Raw genomic sequence first — 22706 nt, 5'->3', positions numbered from 1 at the left:
GCTCAAACTATTTACGGCGAACGATATGGAATTAAAAAACTACACTCCGTAGAGTCGTAGTTAGCGAAGCAAGAAGAAGCTTGCTCGTTATCCTCTTACCTGTTGCATACAAGACGTAATAAATGCAAATTGCTTAAGAAAAATCTATTTTCGTTTTAATAATAATGTCCCTTGAAAGATCTTTTCTCATTTCAGCTCAAGATCACTGGCGATGTATGCAGTTCACTTACAGTTTATACATTATTGCATATAAGACTAAATTGTATTTAATACCGATTTGCAAACCGGATTATATTGGTTTTACTATATGTACTGCAATTTTATTGAACTCCAGATTCACTTGCAAATGATAGTACCTACTATGTTTCAATCGTAGTATTGTCGATTTACTATGAATATTACGTTTAGATTCGATCACAATATCTTATTTAAAATGGAAACAACAAAGAAATGTTATGTTGAAATAGTTCGTACGTGACTGATTTTTATTTAATCTTCTTATTGTTTTGTTTTAAAAACAAAATTTCAAAAGTAAACTTCATAATATCTGGAATAAAATATTTCTCTGTATTGTTCTCCAGATTTTTTTTTATAGCGGCGGACCGCTAACCTTACCTACCTTCATAACAGCTAATAAGCTGTTGTATGTCATCGCATCCCTAAGTAACACTCTGTCCATTATTGTTACGAAACCATCTAACAATTCAATAGGTGTCAAACGTAATTATAAAAACTTTCCAATTACACATGAAGTAATTTTGGAAAACTACCAAAGGTAGATTTAAAACATGTTATTATACCCTTTAATAACAGTTATTTGTTTAAATGCCGACTAATTGACGTCAACAGGTCTTACCTCAGGGATCAATTTAACTAAACTTATATTGCTTTCGCAGTCTATAATTTGAAATTCGGTTACAATGTTCTGATATCGACCTTCGCGTCTAAATTACCTGAAATCCCAAGTGCGATGCCTTGCTTTATTTATCGGGATTCCTTCGGCTTAGACAGGTAATATAAAGGTTTCCAATGTAGAGCAATGTTATTTTGTGAGACTAGCTAGTCTGAATTACGGAACAATTTACATTCACTCATGTTACTAACCGATTGAAGCTTTTGTCTTGAACAAAATTAACAATACGATAAAGGTGTTCTCCCAATAAATATATTGAGATATTCAATAAGTGGAATTTGAATGTTTTTTTTTCGGGGGGTGATAAGATAAAAAAATGTGTGAACGTAGGGGATCATCTAAAAAGTTATTACCTACTACTACGGCTTATACCTTACGTTCACACAGATTTGAATAACTCCAAAATGCAGTTATGAAAAATTGTACAGGACACGATGAACTCCAATATCAACAACAAAAGTTATTTTAATATAAACGGAAGGAAGGGAAGAGGTAAATGGTACGTAGAAATACGTATTTCCGTATTATTCTTATGTAGAATTTATTAAAGAGCTTTTAGAATTTTGTATTCTTAAAACATACTTACATATTTACCCAGTAAACTTATTTCACGAAAGACGTGCATAATTACATTTTCATAAATATTAATTATTGAATAAAAGGGAATATAAATTATATTTCATAGGAATGCGTATCATTAAATTCTTTAGGCAATGGTTGTATCCCTTCAATCTATGTTGAATGTCGCAATATTCATTGTTACTCCATGCTTAATGAAGCCGATGACAAGCCGATATTCTGCCTTAATTTTTATACTTCGATATCTGTTCTAAGAAAATTTTATCAGTGATTATAAGATAATCTTATTTTACGGTACTTAAATCTTCTTTATCTTCATATTTGTTTTATATTATCTCATAAAATTCTTGCTTCAACAAACAGCTTTTAGTTTTTCATTATTGTCAATTAAAATAAAAAAATATTCAAAGTATTCAAAGCATGCGAAGAAACTCCCCATAAAGTAAGTAGACAGCGATAACTATGAAATGAATCACGTGCCATTTTTACTCCGTGTTTAGAATGGTGTTTAGGGCTACAAGGTTATAAGACTTTTAGGCAATATGGTTATTTATAGATATTGCACGACTCATAATTTTTCATATAATATACGTAGACATTAATTGAATATTTTCCATGGGATTTTTAAAACAGAATTAAACTAAAAGAGCGTATGGTGTTCATAAAGTTTATGCACAGTTTATCCTTATAAATACCTATAAGTATATAATGTTATTCATATTTTGTCTTATTAACAATATTTGTACTCCAACATTATACAACATGTAAATTATCTCTCTAGCAAATAAACAAGCCTTATCAAACTATACGTAGAAAGTTCTTCCACATAATATTATTTCAATAAATTGAGATTATGATAGTATACCCGCTGGAACAACAATTGTTGTAATTATTTCCAATAATCCACTACGCTCTATAATAGTTCTAGTTGCCCTCAGCAACTTAACTTTATTGTCATACTTGTGTCTTACAAATCACCATACGAAAAAAGAAAATGAACCTTCTTCTTTTGGTATACAGTTTGAAGAGATAACAGATTGTGAAAGTCATTATAGAGAGCGCAAGAATAACTCTCTCAAACGATCACAAATATAGGTTTTATGATCACTTAATGCTCAATTAAGTGTAACCAATGTTTCTTGTTTTATAAAATTGCATAGTACTAAATCAGAATATGTAAGTATATTATAATGTAGCAGGTGACTGTAATCGATAAACAAATGTAGTCACGATGATAAATTTATCTGGAAATGTGACAAGATAGCCCCTAATAATAATTTGGGATTTAGAGCGCTGGACATCGATTATGCTTATACAAACAGATTGCGATAAAAATGTGAATATAAGCGATATTATTGTTTCACTAATCTTTAAATCCCCGAGTATTGTAATGAGATGTGTAATTTGAGGCAAATTTTGTTTTAAAAGTAATGAACTATAAAATACTTTAATTTCATGTAAATCTATAGACAAGAGGAGAAGATATTAAAATAATATACTTAACTAATTATACGTACCTAGGTATAATGATACTAACTAACATGAGCGCATATTTGAATGCACCTCATTTCGATCAAACGATCGCAAAGTCTGATGCCGTGGCCTAATCGCAGTTTTAATAAAACCTCGCTCTATACAAGGATTAACTCTTGGCTTTTGTCTTTCCTTGACTTGATTCATTTAATAACACGCGCAAAGAATTTCGTCAACTTATGACAAAGTAATACTTGTAAAAGTGTGAAGTCACAGTTTTTAATGACAATATCTTACGCCCTACTTCCCACGTAAATAATATATAAGCGATTAAAACTTTACAAGTTGTGAATTATTTAAAATTACTTAACTTTTTAAAATTTGATGCTTTTTAAGCCTTCGATATTCCTAAATAAAAAGCATTACCTATCATAATATGTCATAATATGTGATGGCGAGTTACTGAATGGTTCTTCAGAAATCATTAGCCTCATTTCTTCTTTTTGTTAAGTATATATACTGAAATAAGCATATATATAACCTTTATCCACAAAGTATTTACCATCAATTCTATATGAAGATATATAATTGGATCCTTTGGCGCCAAACTGACAATAAATATTTACACTGACTTAATGCCGTACATCAAAACCGTCTAATGAATTAGTTATTTTTTATTATCCTGTTAACTTATTGAGAAAGAGGCCAATATATTATTTAATGCTTGAAGACTAAATAAATAGGTCTAGAGATATTTTTGTACGATAAATTTACTAAGACCGCCTAGGCCTCTTTGGTACAGTGGTTATCGTGAGCGTAGAACCGAGTGTCCTGGATTCGACTCCCGGGGAGATAAAAAAAAATACCTCGGTCTGGCAGGACACAGAAGGCCTAATCACCTACTTCTCCCTAAGGAAAATCGATCAGTGAAACAATCTATGCACAATGCATCTGCCCCTTACCCCACTTGGGGTAGATATTATGAACAGAAAAATTTGTGACTAACGAGACGTCTGAAATAAGTGACGATAATTAATTAAGTTTAACAAAGTTTTCGTTATACAATCGAAAATCTATTAAAATACGAAAGCCTTGTCAATTTCGAAGTAAAATTTAATACCAACAGTTACACCCAGCCACCGCAATAATTTATAATGGATACTTGAGTGCTTTTAAAGGGTAGCGATAAAACAACACATAGGTACCTATACTCAAGAACATGTGTAGTGAGATGATGTGATTCATGTAGTGTTTTATACCTGGAAAATAGTTTTTTTTTTAACATATAGGAACGTTAGATAAAGCTAAAAGAACAATAAAATAATAGACATATGACTATTTTTAAAATGGATATTTCTATAAAAAATTACCTTTTTTATCTTATTGTTTTTTGCAGGATTCAAAATATGGTTATTCCACTTTTATATGGTATTCTGACTGCTTTGCGACGGTTTTGTTTTAAACGTTTTCGCCGCGTAGCAGCTTTTAATCGTTTGTATAAAACGAAATATTGTATGCAAATGTTTGTAGCGGTCTTTTACTCGTGACCATGCGGGAAGATCATAATTTTTGTGTGTTTTACTTTATTTTCGTAAAACACAGCACACGTTTGCGTTGACTTGTATTTTTTATAGAATATTTTTTTCTAAAATCACTGCCATTCGCCATTATCAAGATCCAACCCATACTTTATTTAAGACAATATGTTGGTGATATTTAATAATTAGTTATTATTTGTTGGTTTTTTCATATTAAAACGAAAGTTGGCTTATCTACGTATATTTATTATAACGCACTGTATTTTATACATTATGCATTTTTTTACCAACGCGAAGAATAGTTTGATTAACCGGTTTGGCTTTCAGCGCTTAAAAATTATAAACATGCGTAAAACGAATTTTCCATTTAAAAATAAACCTTTTTAGCTATTCAAGCAAAGATTATATATAGATTGAAATGTCTTCCAAATAGCCATTCCGAATTAATCTGCCATTTCCTACCTCTCACGGATGTTATAATGGAAATTCAAGGCTCTTTAGAATATTCGTCATAAAAGCACCATGTTGCTATTAATTTTACAATTATATCCTAAGATGTAATCATTATTGTGAAGTAGGTACATATATTAGCAATCTACTGGGTGTTGTTAGGTGTGATTGAGTCCATAATAATCCACTTTCATATTTACGACTTGTAAAAACGATTTCCACATAAGTAAAGCTTTCAGCGGGCGGTCAGAAGTGTGATACGCGTTTGTTTTTATATGATATCTTTGGTGAACTTAAATAATCGATTAATATATGTGTAAAATATTGAGAAAAACCAGGATCTTCATTGAACATCTAAAAATTTGTTGTTTACACTTGTGCTATATAATCTATCAAAAGCTTTTTATATTTAATAAAGCATAGAAATGATACGTCATAGTATTAGGTACCGATATCGATATATTAACAGAATACCGGGAAAATATCTGGTAAACGTTTGTCTGCGTGTGAAACCGCGGTCAGTGGAAGTTATTACGTACCTTCAATCAAATTCAATCTGAAATTGACGCCGCAAGAATTCGAATATGAAATATTTTCGACCTCAGCCTATTTGTTTGTAATGTAGAACTAACTTCAATAGTAACCAGGCAGAACTATTTATTATAACAATATAATTTTCTGAGATATATTTCCTTCTGTTCTATTTTTTTTAATTAAATGAAATCACTTGTGTAGGAATATCTCATTCTATTATTGTTGTATTATAGAAAAAGAGACTAGACTACATATTGCCTATAATTCTGCAAAACTCGATTAAAACAAAGTTTTTCGCTACTCCCAGGAATACAGGTGCGTTGTATTAGAGTGTCACTTATTTAGAAATAATAAGATTTCTTACGCAGGTTTATCTACATTTAACATTCCCGTTATTTTTCTGTAAGCAATATGTAGTAGGTATTTTTATCGTAATACGGGTGACTAAATATATAACTGGTTCTGGTTTCTATCCTGCAATCTCAAAATCTTTCCTTAGTCAATTTGTCTGGCGAAGTCAATTGATGGCGATATAGTTTGGACATAAAATAGATTAACAGTTCAATTTCTTAAAAATATAATGATCTGTTTTTCTTGAAACGTTTTTCTTTTTATTTTCCAAGTTAAAGTCGAATTGCTTATAAATTGGTTTGACTTCTTAATTATAAAGAATAAGAATTGAGCTGATCAATATAATAAAAAAAAGAAATAAACAGTTATGGAAGTAGTTAGGTATTGTGCTCAGAAAACTTAAGTAAATTTTGAGCTTGTTTACCATTAAATCGTTGAACACAAAATGAAACTTCGAAGTTGCTACTTAATGTTTTATGCCGGTTTGTTCGTATCGTTTATTTTGTGAGGTTTGACGAGGTCCCAATTTTTTCAAACAAAATTGTTTTCAAATCATCTACATTTTCATACACATTCAAATGTGATTTTTAACACAGCATTACCGTTCGCGCATTTATATAAAAACCTTTGTAATGTTAAAATAACACGAATAAATTAATATTATTCTCAAAACATTTATTGAAAGTCTATTGTTATTTTATACCTACGGCACGTGCACAATCTTTGTGAGTAATAACAACTAAATAATACTTTGGTTATACTGTGGGTAGGTACTATAGCGTCAAAAAATATAGCAGTTAAAGAGTCTCGGAATAACAGAAATATTTTGGAAAATCCTAAACTGAAACTCAAATAGCAACATAAACTCAGGCTGGAAGGTAGCAAAAGGATCATATTATTTTACGTTATGAGTACCTAATTCGACAATATTTATAAATGGTGATCTTCTGGTGATAAGTTTCAATATTCGTTCTTTGATCGCTACACCTATCAAATATAAGTATGAATGTAATATTCTTATAGAAAATGCATAATAAAAAAAGTGGTAACTTCTTTCATAACTGAAGATGAACTCTCCTGCACGTGTAATATCTGATATAATTCATGTACGTATGTTACAGCTAAAACCCATTTTCCGTAACAACGCGTTTTCCCTAAGCACTAGTTGTAACAAAGGCATTTCGTTCCAACTAATTCTAACTAGATTTAACGATTACATATTCAACTAAATCTCAACTACCTGAAGATGAAGGTTCAAAGAAATTGAATATGAAAATATGTATTTATGTTTGAAATTTTAAGTTTACTAATAATTTTCGACAGCCTGCTCTTCTCTTCATAATGAATTCAAAAATTTTGCAACTAGATTTCGATACAAGAACTATATCATGTACCTAAAATACAGAAACATTTTTAGGTTCGGTTACTTTTATATGCCTTTATTTATATTATTAACTAGCTGCCCTAGGAGTAGTCTGATGGAAAAATGCTGAATTGGTCGAGTTCTTGAGTTTTACGCTTAACATTTAATTTGGCGATTCATTTTTATTATATAAGATGAACATTATGTGACACTTTCATTTACATAAAGATTAAAGGCTCTATCACCTGTGCTAGATCCAGCTTATTTAAAACATACATGACCCTTTTTTTTACCCTCTATTTTTTTTAACCGAACTTCATATAATCTCGAAATTAGTATTACAATGGAACGTATGATTCATTAATATGCCAAAAGGGCTGTAACTCATCAGTATTCCTGGTTCAAACATGTTGAAACTAATGTTTTGCATAATGCTTTATATACAGATCTTACGTTAAAAATTTAGCTGAACGTTACGTTATTTCACTGTTCATAAAGCCTATTTATTAACTTGAGGTAATTCAATTTCAAGTGATAAAAGTTACATGAAGTTTTGATTCGAAAAATTCTTATCCTTAACTCACACTTTGTTGTCGTTTTCTGATTAATAACAAGTAGTAGATATTTATTTCGGAAGATATATTATTTAACGTTTTTGTTTATTGAACAAATCTTTTTGTAAATACAAAAATAAATGTTTTAGGAATTGAATTAGTATCCGCTTACAATTTGCTACTATTATTATAAATCAATATACAAAAAGCTATTAATAGATTAAATTATGACGCCAATAAAATTTTCCATACTAATTTCAACTCGTTCAAATGCCCAAAAGAACATATTACATGTACACGTACATTCCCATTGAAATTCTACTCAATTAGAAGTGCACTTAGGTGTACCGAAGGTCGCTTAGCTCAGGGGATACCGTGACATTATTTTAATTGCTACAACCTCCCATACATAATTTATAAACCTTAAGCTTTGTACTGTGGGTATGATGAATATAACCTGTTGAATAGTTACAATTTCAACACATCATATGTAAAAGATATTGTCTTTTATGCATTACCACGTTTTTAGAATAAGCGCAATGAGTTTACTATTACGATGGGAAAATTTAACCAAAACCTAATAAATTATTATGCGTATTCTAAAGCGACATTAAATTAAAGCACTTTAATAAAAGTTAAAGTGTGTATTATGCGTGAAGTGCATATTATGCATGATAAAATTCCATTCAAACACTTTCACTTTAAAATTGTGTTTTAAACTTAAAATGAAAATTCATTACAAACAGTGCATAAAATCAGAGCTTCCTACGGTTTAATTAGCTTGTAACTGTGCGTGCGTGCGGCGTAGCGCTGTGCTACGAGCATCACCTACGCCCGCGTAGCCTATATAACCGCGCCGATCACACTTAACCTCTCATTTGCTTTCATAAACCATCTACGAACCGGCAGGCGGAAGGCTTCGTAGCGCGCTCAAACTTTCTTGCGTTCGACTTAAAGGTACGTGATATATATTTTAGTTAAAAATGCTTTAAAATATTTCAGATTTCTGTCCGTTTGTACCTAAATATTTATTTTGTTTGGTTGCTCTTTCTACCATAAATTAAATCTGTAAATTTTTACAATTAATATTATGTAAAATAGCTGGATTTTGAAAAGTAAGCGTTGTTTTTTAGGATATACTTAATCACCTGAAAATAAGGGATTTTTTATACTTGCAGAATTTTCTTTTGAATATAAACTGTACTGTCTGTACCTATATAATTTAAATAAAATATTATTTATTTTTATTTATAAAATGAAATGCAAATGAAACAAAGCAGAAAATTATTGAATAATATGTGCAATTAATTTTCTAATTACGAATATGATTCCGTTTTGCTTCACGTTAAAAAAAACATTTTTATTTGCAAATTGATGTTAATGTAACCTTTAAAATGAAATTTCGAAATGTTTATTACCAATATTCATAAAGCAATAAAGAAAGCGATAAACCATTAAATTACCATCTTGCATTTTTTTACATAAAACATTTTACTGTTTAAAGTCTTTAAGATATCTCATAGATATTTATAAATTGTCAAATTGGTTTTTTATTATGCATATCTTTCTTTCTAAAATTATATTATAGACACATTTAACCTAAAATCTTAAGAAAAGAGAACGAGGATTTTATAAACTGTATAATTGTTTAAAAATATTGTTTAGTAAACTGCTTGATATTTTATTATTGCTCGGTAATTGCATTTGCATTTTAAAAAGTTGCCGTTGCAGTAATAAATCGCGTTATTCAGATGCTCCTATGTCTGATTTTTTTTCCTCGTGATATCAGTTTGTGTTATTCTATTTGAAAACCAAACCATTGGCTGATAAACACACGTAAATATATAATAAAAAAGCTTAAAAAGCTTAGTATGGGATCAGATCGTGCCGTGTCTGAAATATTTGCTTATTATTTTATATAATAATTGCTTAATTTAAATTTGATTTCGAACAAACATTTCACAGACCTCTACATAATTCCTTTTAGAGAACATTTTTTTCTGATTCCTTTCTCTACTCCTCCTTACTCCTTACATTTGAATATCATTAATATTAACATTCTGATCTGAATATTATATTAAAATAATCTTTTTTTTATAAGTATAATAATAAATATTTTCCTCAAAAAATCTTATAAATTATGAGATTTTTTTGTGGCTTGAACAATAAACTTTGGTTTAATATTACTCAGTACAGGGCTCAATTTATTATACTGGTATTTTTCATTGTTCACTTTCTTTGTTTAGCCGCTTTCAATTGTCTTATTTAATTAATAGAAGACGCTGCACATGCAAAAAAACTTCATTTATTCCGCGTTCAAAAAGCGAATCTATATTAAAAACGAACTCTGATAAATTCCAATTTCAATATATATAAATCACTCCAACAAAAACATTCCAGTTTCACAATGCTTTTAGATTATCTATCATGGTTTATTAGTTATAGTACGTAAATCTTTTCTTATAATCTTGTCTTATTGTAATATTAGATCATTCAAAATTTTAATTTAATAAACAGATTTAAAAAAACTTTGTACTCTGATATGTTATCTTATATTTATTAGGACCAACAATTGTAAAATTAAATCATTTTTTGTCTGAAGATCTGTAAATAAGGAAATAATTAACTACTCATTTTATTAATGTATTAAAAATTTATAGAAAATGAACCTTGACCTTTAAATAAGTTTCATATTTTCAAAAATTGTCGCATAATACAAGGTTGCTCCTTCATTTTTTAAACTGCCTTTTAATCACATTTCTGAAACGTGTTTACAGCTTGCCATGGTTTCCGATGAAAATTAGTGTCTACCCACATCAATTTTCATTAAAACTGAACTAACGCTGTGGCTAAAAATTCGTTAAAACGTAGGAGTTTACTTAACAACGTTCTAATAGTATTCCGTGGCAAATCCCAGGAAAAACATCCTTCGTATATATACCAGAATAAGCTTTGCAATTTATATTTTCGAATTGAAATCGAAATGTAGGTATACGTTTCGGTTTTCGGCTGAAATACATATTGCAATGCAATAAAATTTATACAAAATTTTATTTGACTCACTCTAACAGTATCGTTTGTTGTTAGATTTTATTCCTCAATGAATTCTATCGATAGAAAATAGCTTTGTTGAGATTATATGCGTTCCTGTACGTTTTGAATACTTTATCCTACACACAAAATATTAGGTCTTTATCGATTTCTACGTTTTTTGGAATTAAATGACGATATTAATCAGAATTTAAAACTTACTAATTTGAACATTTCGAACCGAAGCTTTTGAAATTGTATTTAAATAATTACAGGCATTTATCGAAAGCCGGACAAATTACATAACAGTGACACTCAAATATTTTAGTTTCGATAATTTACAGTGACTCTCCATGCATTTTTGTTTGTATCCATTCTGAAAAGACATATCTAATTTATCGAATTAAGTTTTCATAAGGCGTAATATTAACTGTACTCGTAGATACCCATTAACTAACCAAGAACACTATCGATTTACATTTGCATGTACACATGCCTCTGCCACGTCCACAATTTTATCAATCAGTTAATTTAATCATTAAAGCCTTGTACTCCGTAAAGTCTACAGCTTTCTGAAGCAATACAACCTAATCTATTGGTTATCTTAACACATCAAGAACACTATCAATTTACATTTGCCTCTGCCACATCCACAATTATCATAGAGTTAATTTAATCAATAGAGCTTTGTTCTCCGTAAAGTCTACATTTTTCTGACCAATACAACCTAATCTATTGGTTATCTAAAAGCTGATGAAAGTAACTGTTTATCGGTAGAGTCGTTAATATCGCGGATGCAATTAGCGATGTGTGCGCAATCAACATGATTGCAAATGCTTTTGCTCATTTCCACAACTTGTCATAAATAAGTTTATGTCTAAATTTTAGTAAGCATCCGTTCTAAAGGCACGGTTTATTGGGGAATAAAGATCAGTTATTACTCATTATTTTTCTTGAGGAGCTTATTTAATTTTCATTATCTTTTAGTTAGAAGTCAGTCACGTCACCATCAATAAAAATCTTATCGTATTCAGCAAAAATTAAAATATTTAAGTATAAGTAAAAAAAATCATTACTCCGAATATACGAAAAATCGTGGAACAAACATAGGGGTGATTTAAATAGCCTTTTGAGTCCTCTACCTTCTTGCAGCTTCAGTATATTACTACTTCTTGGGACACCTGCACCAATAGACAAAGTAACAATTAAAAAACGATAACGAAGTTAGAAAAGTTTGCATGTACACAAAAGCTCCGACATACACACAAGAGTAGGAGATAGACACGATTATGGCACAAGGAACAGGAATAGAATTGAAATGCCATTTTTCCGATTAGCTAAAGTGAAAAATTCATTTATGGGTCAAGGTATACGCTTATATAATAAAATTCCTCACAATATTAAAGAGTTTAGTAGTTCTAAATTTAAAACTTATATAAAAAATGTACTAGTTCAGAGAGCGTACTACAGTATTCAGGAATATATGGACGATAAAGACCCATGGAGGGTTGTCGCGTAAAAACCACAGGACAGTTCTTTGGCATATTATGATATATTATTATGTAGTTAGATATAAGTTACATATTATGTAATATTGACATGATTTAAAAGAGCAACTATGGAGTTTCTTGCCGATTCTTCTCCATAGATACTGCTTTCCGAATCGGTGGTAAATGTTAAAAATACTTATGTAATGACGATTCGAAAGTGCTACTAAATAGTAGTCTAATTGAATAAATGAATGTTTGAGTTTGAGTTTGAGTTTGAAAAGGCAAAAATGTATGGGATTGACATACGCCGCGTTAGATCACGTGGTCTATCTAATGTCAATCCCATACATTTTTCCTTTTCTAACTTCGTTATCGTTTTTTAATTGTTACTTTGTCTACGGGCCCTGTATTGTCGTCTTCAAAAATATTTTATACAAACAAGGGGCCTTAGACAAAGTAACAATTACAAAACGATAACGAAGTTAGAAATCGCAAAAATGTATGGGATTGACATTAGATAGACCACGTGATCTAACGCGGCGTATGTCAATCCCATACATTTTTGCGATTTCTAACTTCGTTATCGTTTTGTAATTGTTACTTTGTCTACTGGGCCAGGTCTACTTTATTTTACGGTAAAACCATAAATTAATACATTAGCTACGAATCAATATGTACAACAGTAAAACAAATAAAGTAATTTGTCTGGAAATATTCCACAAGGAGGACATAGGCCTATGTTTCAATCTCGTGTGACCGGTAGCCAGTATTTGCTCAAATAACAAGGCAAAGATTTGGGTTTCATGATGAACTAACTTGTCATTTTGCACTCGCAATTGAATCAGGTGCAAATAGTAAAATATATTTCCATTGAATCATGAAAATTAGTAAATGCGTCTGTATTGTGTAATAAGGTACCTATTCGAAATTCTGTAATACACCGTTTAAAAATCAATCATCTAGTAATCGCAAATAGCAATAAAAAAAAATCCGTCGAAGTAAATAAAACTTTAAGAAAATAAATATAAATAAATTAGAATTGCCAATATCAGAACATGTAATAAAACTGAAGAAAAATATGTCACACAACATTATAAGTACTTCACACGTATTTTAAGCATATTAAACTAGGTATAGAAAAGCTTTATGAATAAATATTATTTAAGCTGGAAAAGGCCCATAAGCGAAAGTTTGCTAGTGGTTCCAACATAAAAAAGCTAATATTTTACAGCACTTCAAGCGGATAGAAACTTTGCTAATATTAAGTTTTAGTGGCTTAGATACTTCATGCATGCAAAAATGCATCAAGCATGGCGTATGAAAAACAAATTTGTAATATATGTAGTTATGGAACTTATAAGGCATTTTTTACGGCATTTTTTTTACTATATAAGGTAATATTAGATTTTTGAAATCGTAATCATTTTTACCCGACTGCCAAAGAAGGAGGGTAATGTTTTTCGAGTGTATGTAAGTATGTATGTATGTCTTTTCCTTTGTGACCACCTGTAGCCTAAACGGCTTGATGGGTTTTGATGTATGAGGTATCGTTAGATTTGTCTTGATTACGGGAGTGTCATAGGATACATTTTATCCTAAAAGTCCCACGGGATAAAGACATAATAATATTTTTTTAGTGTGCAGTCGGGTATTTTGTTTTTTTAATAATAATTTTTGCTTGTTATAAGTATTAATTATTTTAATTTAACATAAATAAAAGTTCAATAAAGAACATATCTTATTCATATATTATGTAGTTACGCTATTTTATATAAAAAATAATTATTCTTTGAAGGTAGGTTCTCGAAATGAAATTGTTATTGATAAATCTAAAATTATAAGGCGCAAAAGAACTTTTTCGCTTCGTTTCGTTAAAAAAGTACATTAGGTACCGTACTTCGTGTATCGCATTAACATATCAACTCATTATTGAAATCAGCTCTCGAACAATCCAATACCGCGATCAAAGTATACCTAAAATTATACCAAAGTAAAAAGGGAAGTTATCTTATTTGCATATATATTTTCAAAAATCGTTTTATTTGAAAAGACGTGGTACGTAATATATTCGATTAAACGTTCAATCCTGAACCGGGAAAAATGCGGGGCGTCTTAAAATCTCGTTAGAATATGGCAGTTTAAAGACACCTTGTAAGTATAATATGCGCATTCAATTAGGGCTGCCATCAATAAGATTTTTCAAAACCCATTCATCCGTAATAATTTTATTTACTTTACTTTTTTCAGAAGCGAAACGAGATCTTCTTAATAATTTGAATTTAAAGTAAAGAATCACAAACGTAATTGTACAATAGCTACAGAGAATTAATTAAAATTTAAATTCGCGACAGCCCTATTGATACAACTTGATAGACATTTAACTAGCAAGGCTGAAGATATTACTCCAGAAGCTTCATTTGTTCGGCATGAACGCGCTTGCATATTAAGTGACGTTGGCTTTAATTGACTACAACTTTATAGATGCAGTTACCTCCAGCAACAGGAATGGAACTAAATACGCTCTTAATTAAATCTGCGTGCGCTTATAGATTTAACATAAAATAAATATGCTATAGCTTTTTCAGGAAAATCTGCAGCTTAACGATGCGCTTATAATCTGATAATGGATAATTAATTTTAAAGTAGTAAACAACTTTTCGATATGTTGTCGGAGATTGCTACGGGCTACGCATGCTGCTACGTGCGTCGGCGATCGATTATCGGCGAACGACGATCCAGAATTAAACGCTTTTAATATTTTCTGTTTTCGATAGCATTTAAAATATAGTTGAAATGAAATGAAATGAAATGATTTATTTTGCAAGAAATGTGGTAGATTTACAGATGTTGCATAATTCATTGTTCAGCACAAATCGCCAATTGATTGGCATGCAAAAATTAACAAGAGAATGTCAATGTCTTACTACATAAATATCATTTTTATAATAATTATACATATCATGTCAACTATTATGTACCCTTTTTCACTTACAATTAACAACGACAACAAAATTATATACTTAATATTTATGTCAATTATTACGCTTTTTACTATTAAATGTCAATTACTACAAATACAATTTAATTTATATAAATAAGCAATTACAAAATTATAATATTATGTCATATTTTGATTTTGTCATAGTTTACAAAATGATTTTAATATTTATATAAATATAGTTGGTAACGTTATATATGGCCTTCTGTATGAAAACGGATTATCTACCAGTAATATTTTGTATATTCAATTATTTGTCAAGGAGGTTGGGAGACCTTTGGGTTCTCGGGTCATTTTGTTGTTGCGACGGTCTCCTCTGGGATTATTGAAGGACATTATCATTTTCTCGTCTTCCTTTCGGGAAAGCTTATTTGATATTATTTGTTAAATTTTCACAAAAAAAATAAGTAATATTTTCTTGCCGTTTCGCACATTTGTGTTATTTTTAAGTGAGAAAGGAAGTTTTAAATAAATGAAGAAAGGGATATCGTTTCTTTAATATATTCATAATTTTACATGTTTGACTTATGGTAACTACCAACTACCTTTTAATTTATTTTAATATATTGCATATGATTTCCAGTATTTTAGCATAAGTTAAACGAATGAAGCAGGCCAATTGATATAAAAGATAGCCTGTTTTATATGCAAGCTGCGCTTCTGGCTTGCGGCCGGCTTGTTCATTCGTTGCGACGTAATAACATTGCGAATGTAAAGCAAAATATTCCTAGAAATATGACAATACAAGAATGCGACTTATTTTATCTGTTTTTCGTAGGAATTTTCATATTAACAACGAAATTTTGTGATACGACTGTGGAAAGTATTTAAATATAAATGGACGGTTAATTTAACATACTAGGCAAATATCACGAATCGTTAAATTTATTTAAGTATTAATACATATTTAAAAAATAATGAGTTTTCTTATGATATAATACATAATTGTATTAAAATAATATTGAATAGATTTACTAACTTAGTAATAGCGTTCCTCGTTATCGAGGATCAATGTATGTTTTATTCATCTTCTTATTTTTCATATTATATTACAAAACTTTTTCTCGCCCTACCTCCGCCTGGTAATCCTATATTTTATTTTTCTTTCAATAATTATTATCTTATTGCAAGCGTAGACAAACATATCGAACCAAAACTCATTTAAATCCGTTAAGCTGTTCTTGAGTTATACGTGATGTAACACGTATTCAATTCTATTGAATTTACATAAAGGTCTGATCTTAATCTCTATTTTAATTTTACCCAGAGAAAATATTCATGACGAAACTTTCGAAAATCGTAGATTTATTAGGGTATAAAGATTAGGTACTTGTTTGTTACACATCGTATCATTTTTTATGTAGTATCAATCCTCAGTTAATTTACGTAAATATAAATATAATCAGTACAATTGTCAACAATTTAACAATACCCATTTTATACCTTACATTTATAAGCTCAAATAATTCACATAAAATGTTCGTCATTAAGGGAATGGAAGAATGCATGCTCTAACAATTCATAAAGGTTCCATCTTGACATATTTAAATTGAGGCTAATGTTAACTGAGATAAATTTCGACCACTTTGAATACACCCATAGACAAAAAGTTCTACATATAAGTACTTTTCCAATTCTATTTAAAACCTTAAACAATAAATTCTCATACAATCTTTAAAACTTTCCCATTTTTAATATAAATGTGTTCAATTCCCGTGTTATATAATAATTACATGAATTTATAACGAAACTTTACAAAACCTTATTAATATTTTATATTACCTGCACATGACACTATAAAAGAGCTTCATTAATATGAAACGCTCGCCAGATTGTGCAGATACCTACCAATTAACAATCAATTTGCATTGTATAACATAAAACTAAGCCATTTTTTTACCTCTGTTACTGAATATATTTTATGATCAATATACATAGTTTCGTTCATGAATTTCAAACTATTAATTTGGATTTTTTTCTATTAATTATGTGTCTTGATTAAATATCGAATTTAAACAATCGTCAAAACGTAATATTTTATTTGGAATTGAATTTTGATAGTTTAGTAATTTCCAGGTACTTCAAAATGAACTTTTTCACATCGTACAGCAATATTGCGTTAGTGATGGGCTCGCTGACTTTCTTCCTTATGACATCACTAGTGTTCGCAGCACCAATGGTAAGAAACAAAATATAATTTATTCATTTAAAAAATTCGTACCATTATGATAAAGTGTTTTCTTTTTAGTTATTCTATAGATATTGAAACAAAAATTGGTTTAAAACTCCACATAATATATGCTCTACATCAATCTGTCTATCTTTATTAAATATTGGACTAAACTTAGGAACGACTGAATCGACTTGACTTGTTGTATTGTTCCTTTTTGTTAGGAATTCTCAGATCAACAGAACAGGATCTACGCAGCAAGAACGTCATCATATCGACTCCCACGCGAAGGGTCTCGAAAATAACTATAGTTTATTAATATATAGATAACTCTGTACTCAAATTGTGTAAGACGCATAGAAATGTATGATTTTATTGCCAAATAGGATACTGAAGATGAGCAGGTGGAAAACGCTCTGTTAAGTAGACCAGATGTGATGGACAACGATATAACATGGAATGCTCTCAACTCTGCTGCACTTCGCAAGATGCTGCTGCAAATGGACGCTGAAGACAGGTAACATTATATCACACAAGTTTTATTATAAGTCTAAATATTTATTTGTATGTTTGCTGTCTTATTTTGCATAACTATTGAGCCAGTTTAGTTAAAATTCAATAAAATATAGCTCATTAACAAATCTCTACAAACTGAACTGACTGATTTGCTTAGGTAAAAAGACGTACATAATTATAATAATATGATTAAATACCCATCCAAATAACCATTTAGGTTAATATACCCATTATAAAAACAGACTATCGACAAAGTTATAACAAAACACCTTAGAATTATCCTTCACTTAGAATTTGAACTTAACTAACGATTTAAAAATCTCGCTCGAAAGGTTTAATGTTTCAAAGTTAGGTACAATATTGTAATATCAGTTTCTTCCTTCATAGAATGGTAAATAATTTTTAAACGGTATAGAATATCACTTTATGTAAATAGCGAAGAATCGACTTAGAAGTTTGTTTAAAATCTTATCAACTTAAATAAATATACTGAGCTTGAAAGCTTTCAAAGAAACAAATACACGGATACAGGTGAACTTTACAAGTGGTATTATGTACACAAATGTTACGTATTATTGTAACTTAAATACTTTTATTCTTTATGCTGAAAATACTTTAATACATAGTATGTAAAGTACAAAGTGTTTTTTTTTACATATAAATATGACATAATTTATAAAATTTGAAACTTCGTTCTTTTGTTTTCAATAGATTTGGAATCAATCGTGAGAGTCGATCATGGCCAAAACAGTCCCGTGGTTGGGGTGCCCGGAGTCTCGAGGGGCAAATCGCCCGCCCATGGCGCGCCGACAAACGCCAGGCCCGCTTCAGGCAATGCTACTTCAATCCCATCTCCTGCTTCCGGAAATAAACACACATCTACACGGCCTGTTTTCTTGATGACCATTGCCAACACGTCAAATAATCTAGTTAATTTAATTTACGACTATACAATGTAAATAAGCATGTTGCTGGAATTAACGAAACAATAGTAGTGGTATTTTTGTATGGTTAGGTAATTCAAAACATGTAAGCTATATTTTCATTCAGTGACTAAAATGTAATTGGATCTCATGGCACTTAGATGTATTTTCTCGGTTACTCGTATTTTATTGTAACACACGCAGTAAAAACAGTCACGTATCTACTTAATACGGGCGTATCCTTTTTTCCTGTGAGATCGAGTCCTCAACACATTGTAAAAACGTAAAAGCCCCAAATTGACACGACTTTATTTCAGCAATACCATTATAAGATCTTCTTAGTTATATAGTTTTCTTGGCATTGAGACCAATAATTGTATTAACACTTAGAATAAGTGCATTTAAGTACCAAGTTAGACTATACAGAAGCCGTTTTGAAATTTCGACCAAGGTCTCAAAGAATAAATTTTACTTATGAGAAAAAATTGTTATTTTGAAAAATATTATCTTTCCTCGTGTACCTAACTACCTAAGTTTACTTTAGGCTGAAATAGTATTGTATTAAGTAGCTCGCAGTTATAATTACCAAATAAAAGTTGTTGTCTGTATTGTTTGTTTCCATTCGTTACCCGATATTTATTAAACACTTGACCGTAATTTGAAGCTTACTTCATTGAGAAGGCACCTAGCTTTTTCCGCCTATTTTGCCCTCTCTTTCCGTTGTATATATGCTATCTCTCTCGCACACCTCTCCACCAGGTGGCGGGGCGCACGATAATGTGCGGGCGCTGGATGTTTTTTCATTGGCGTCTAGCTTCCGCCGCGAGAAGGTTGTCTACAAGACTACAACCTTGGTGCTATTAAGTATTGCTTAAAGCAAGTGCTAAAAGTGTTAAAAAGTGTATCCCGTCGGATCGGTATAGTGAGTTATTTTTACATCTATTCTAATAATATTTTACTTAAAAATGAGTAAAAATCTTTAAAGTCAACGGTATAATCGTTGGACTTTATTTAAAATGCTGAGGTTTTAATGAATCCTTCAGCAATAGTTTATTTTTCAATATGCTTAAATACTTAATAGCATGAATAAAGATATTTAAAATTAACGATACAACCGTTACATTTTACTTGAAATAGTAACTTTTCTTTTGAAATATTTCATTATGCAATATGTACTAATTAATATTTGAATTTTTAATACTGTGAGTAAAGCTATTTTAACGGTGTTACCGTTCGGCTTTACTCGAATCGTTAATATTACTTTTGTGATTATTTGATATTACTAGATATATCAAATACCCTCTCTTGTATATAGATATTTTTAATTATTTATTTCATTTTTAATAATGTGTTTTTATTACAAGGTTACAAGTGAATTTTTCTTGGAAAAATTACAATTAATATCTACTTAGTATGGATATGAGCCAACTCAAAGCTTTACAGGCATACAATCCATTGCTACGACTTTATTACATTGTCGTTATCGCTAGGAACGGTTCGGAATTCCTATAATAGTTTATTACTAAAAATTATCGAACGAGATGAGTCAGCTCCAAGAAGTCACGAGTCACGACATGTCAGAACATGTTGTGATATTATTTTATAAATCGTACGGGAGTTATCGCTCAACTAAATAATGATGGATTCGCTCATGTATAGTAGATACGTACCATGAATGTACCACACATTCAAAACTATCCGTAGTCTATACGTGTCCTTTTATGAGTATTATTCTGATCCGTTTTTATGTGAAAATAGACATATTACACACGGCTAATTTGATTGAAAATTACGTTTCCTATGTTTCAAATGATGCAACTTTTTTGTTTAAACGAGTAAGTACCAAAATTTTACAATTAAATTCTTTGGTTTACTGAACTTGTGCTGAAAGGGTTATCGTATAATAATTATCGAGATACCTTAATATAAATTAGATTTAGATACATTTATTTCAAAGGATTTACAATTCACTTCTAACGTTTTAGAATAATATTATAAACTTGTACACCTTGACAAAAAGTAAAAAATTGCGGGTGAGTGGAGAATATTTTGTTCAATTAAATATAACGTCCTACGACGGTATGGTTGCGTTCGTAAGGAATGTTAACGGATATAAAGCAACTAAATGTTACATCGATTGCATGAACAAAAATAAATATGAATCGAAGTTCATTTTAAAATTTAGTGAATTGATTTGAATTATGAATTTATTAAATAGTTAGTTCTTTTTTATATAAACATAATAATTAATTACCATTGTCAAATCAATTCTTATTAATTCATCCTGGACAGTTGTCGCTAACATTGGAAAATAAGTTAAAGGACCTTGTTAATTGCTATATTATTTAAATGATTATTTACTGCTAATTTTATATTAGCACTAAGGTGTATTCTTGCTCGAAGCAGAATACATAAATGTGGCCACTACTCCTCGCAGGGGTTAGCCAGGTCAAATCCACCCTCGCAGGGTGTCTCTTAAGCATTTTTTGGCAGGCCCTACTTATTTCTAGTTACAAAAATCCCTCGCGCAGCTGTCGCTCGCAGGGAAATGGTGCAAATATATATCGGCCCTCGCGGGGCTTTGATTACAACCGTCCCTCACGGAAAAGATGGTGCAAATATATATCAGCCCTCGCGGGGCTTTGATTACAACCGTCCCTCACGGAGAAATGGTGCAAATATATATCAGCCCTCGCGGGGCTTTGACTACAACAGTACCTCACGGAGACATGGTGCAAATATATATCAGCCCTCGCGGGGCTTTGATGGCGATTGGTGCAAATATACAAAGGATTGATCATTAAAATGATCATAGATATTTGCTTTCGTCAACGAGGACCCACGAAAGAAGTTTTGGATATGACCGTATCGGATCTTCACTCTTCTAAGGTAGGTAGAAAAAGGTTTTGAAATCTTCTTCACAGTGGGCAGTATAGTAATATGACCTACTAAATACAATAAAGGTTAGAGACGTCAAATAATGGGCGCATGAAATTGATACTTCGTATCCTAAAAGTTTACGCTTCAGGAATCAGGAAACCACCATTGGTTTACCAATTATGGAAATGGGAATTGAACAAATCGTATTTACCAATGTAAAGCCTATTCACAACAAAGGAAGGCGAGTCGGATCAAAAAGCATCTCGCAGATGATTTGTGGCGGTGGTTTCGAGGATTGTCACCAAGCCTTGTGTCAACGGTATGTTTGGTATCGTCATTCAATGGCACTAGCCGACCAATTTTCATATAAAAACATCGGAAGAGATTTTTTAATCGCAAAGCGATTGAATGTAACAAATAACGATTGATTCAAAATCAAATTTCAAATTTCAAACGATTGATTACGTATATTTGACCTCTCATAGGCCTATTTTAGTTGCCCGGTCTTGTAGGCAATTTATTTGACTCGTTTTTCAACCCATTTGACCTCATTATTGCACCCATGAGATTTTTCTTCAGGGCTCAAACAATAAATCGCTGAGGGATTAGGATAATCGTTTGTTAGACAAGTTTCTTGTCATCCCACCAGGATTATTATATTGTATAATAAAGTTATATACAACTATTTACGTAAAACGTTTAAGTACTCAACGAATACTGAGAATACTGACTGTTGAGTTACATAGGATAGAGGATAAATAACGGAAAGTCAATCTATCTAAACAAAAGCCTCTTATTATTAGATATTACTTGGAACCCCTACCCTAACGAGAAAGCTCTGCCAAATGACTGTTCATTTCTTTGCTTTGAGGGGGGGGGGGCAATAAATGAAATGCAGTAGGTACAGACTATACGGCCTTTAAAATATAAGTCTGGTAAGCGAA

General features: G+C 30.7%; 1 protein-coding gene across 1 annotated transcript; it reads left to right on the top strand.

The window, feature by feature from the left end:
* The first annotated feature begins 8643 nt into the window (after window positions 1-8643).
* AstC (Allatostatin C) lies at window positions 8644-19518 on the top strand. Its single transcript, XM_090108801.1, has 4 exons — window positions 8644-8712; window positions 17350-17452; window positions 17830-17960; window positions 18671-19518. The coding sequence occupies exons 2-4, from the start codon at window positions 17360-17362 to the stop codon at window positions 18828-18830; spliced, it is 384 nt and encodes a 127-aa protein (XP_089964927.1). The 5' UTR covers window positions 8644-8712; window positions 17350-17359; the 3' UTR covers window positions 18831-19518.
* Window positions 19519-22706: the final 3188 nt, after the last annotated feature.

The sequence above is a fragment of the Colias eurytheme genome, chromosome 13 (assembly GCF_061535395.1).
Source record: "Colias eurytheme isolate Ceu_HAF_F1 chromosome 13, ilColEury1 Martin Lab GWU primary, whole genome shotgun sequence".
NCBI lineage: Eukaryota > Metazoa > Arthropoda > Insecta > Lepidoptera > Pieridae > Colias > Colias eurytheme.
This window is presented reverse-complemented; position numbering and strand designations above follow the sequence as displayed.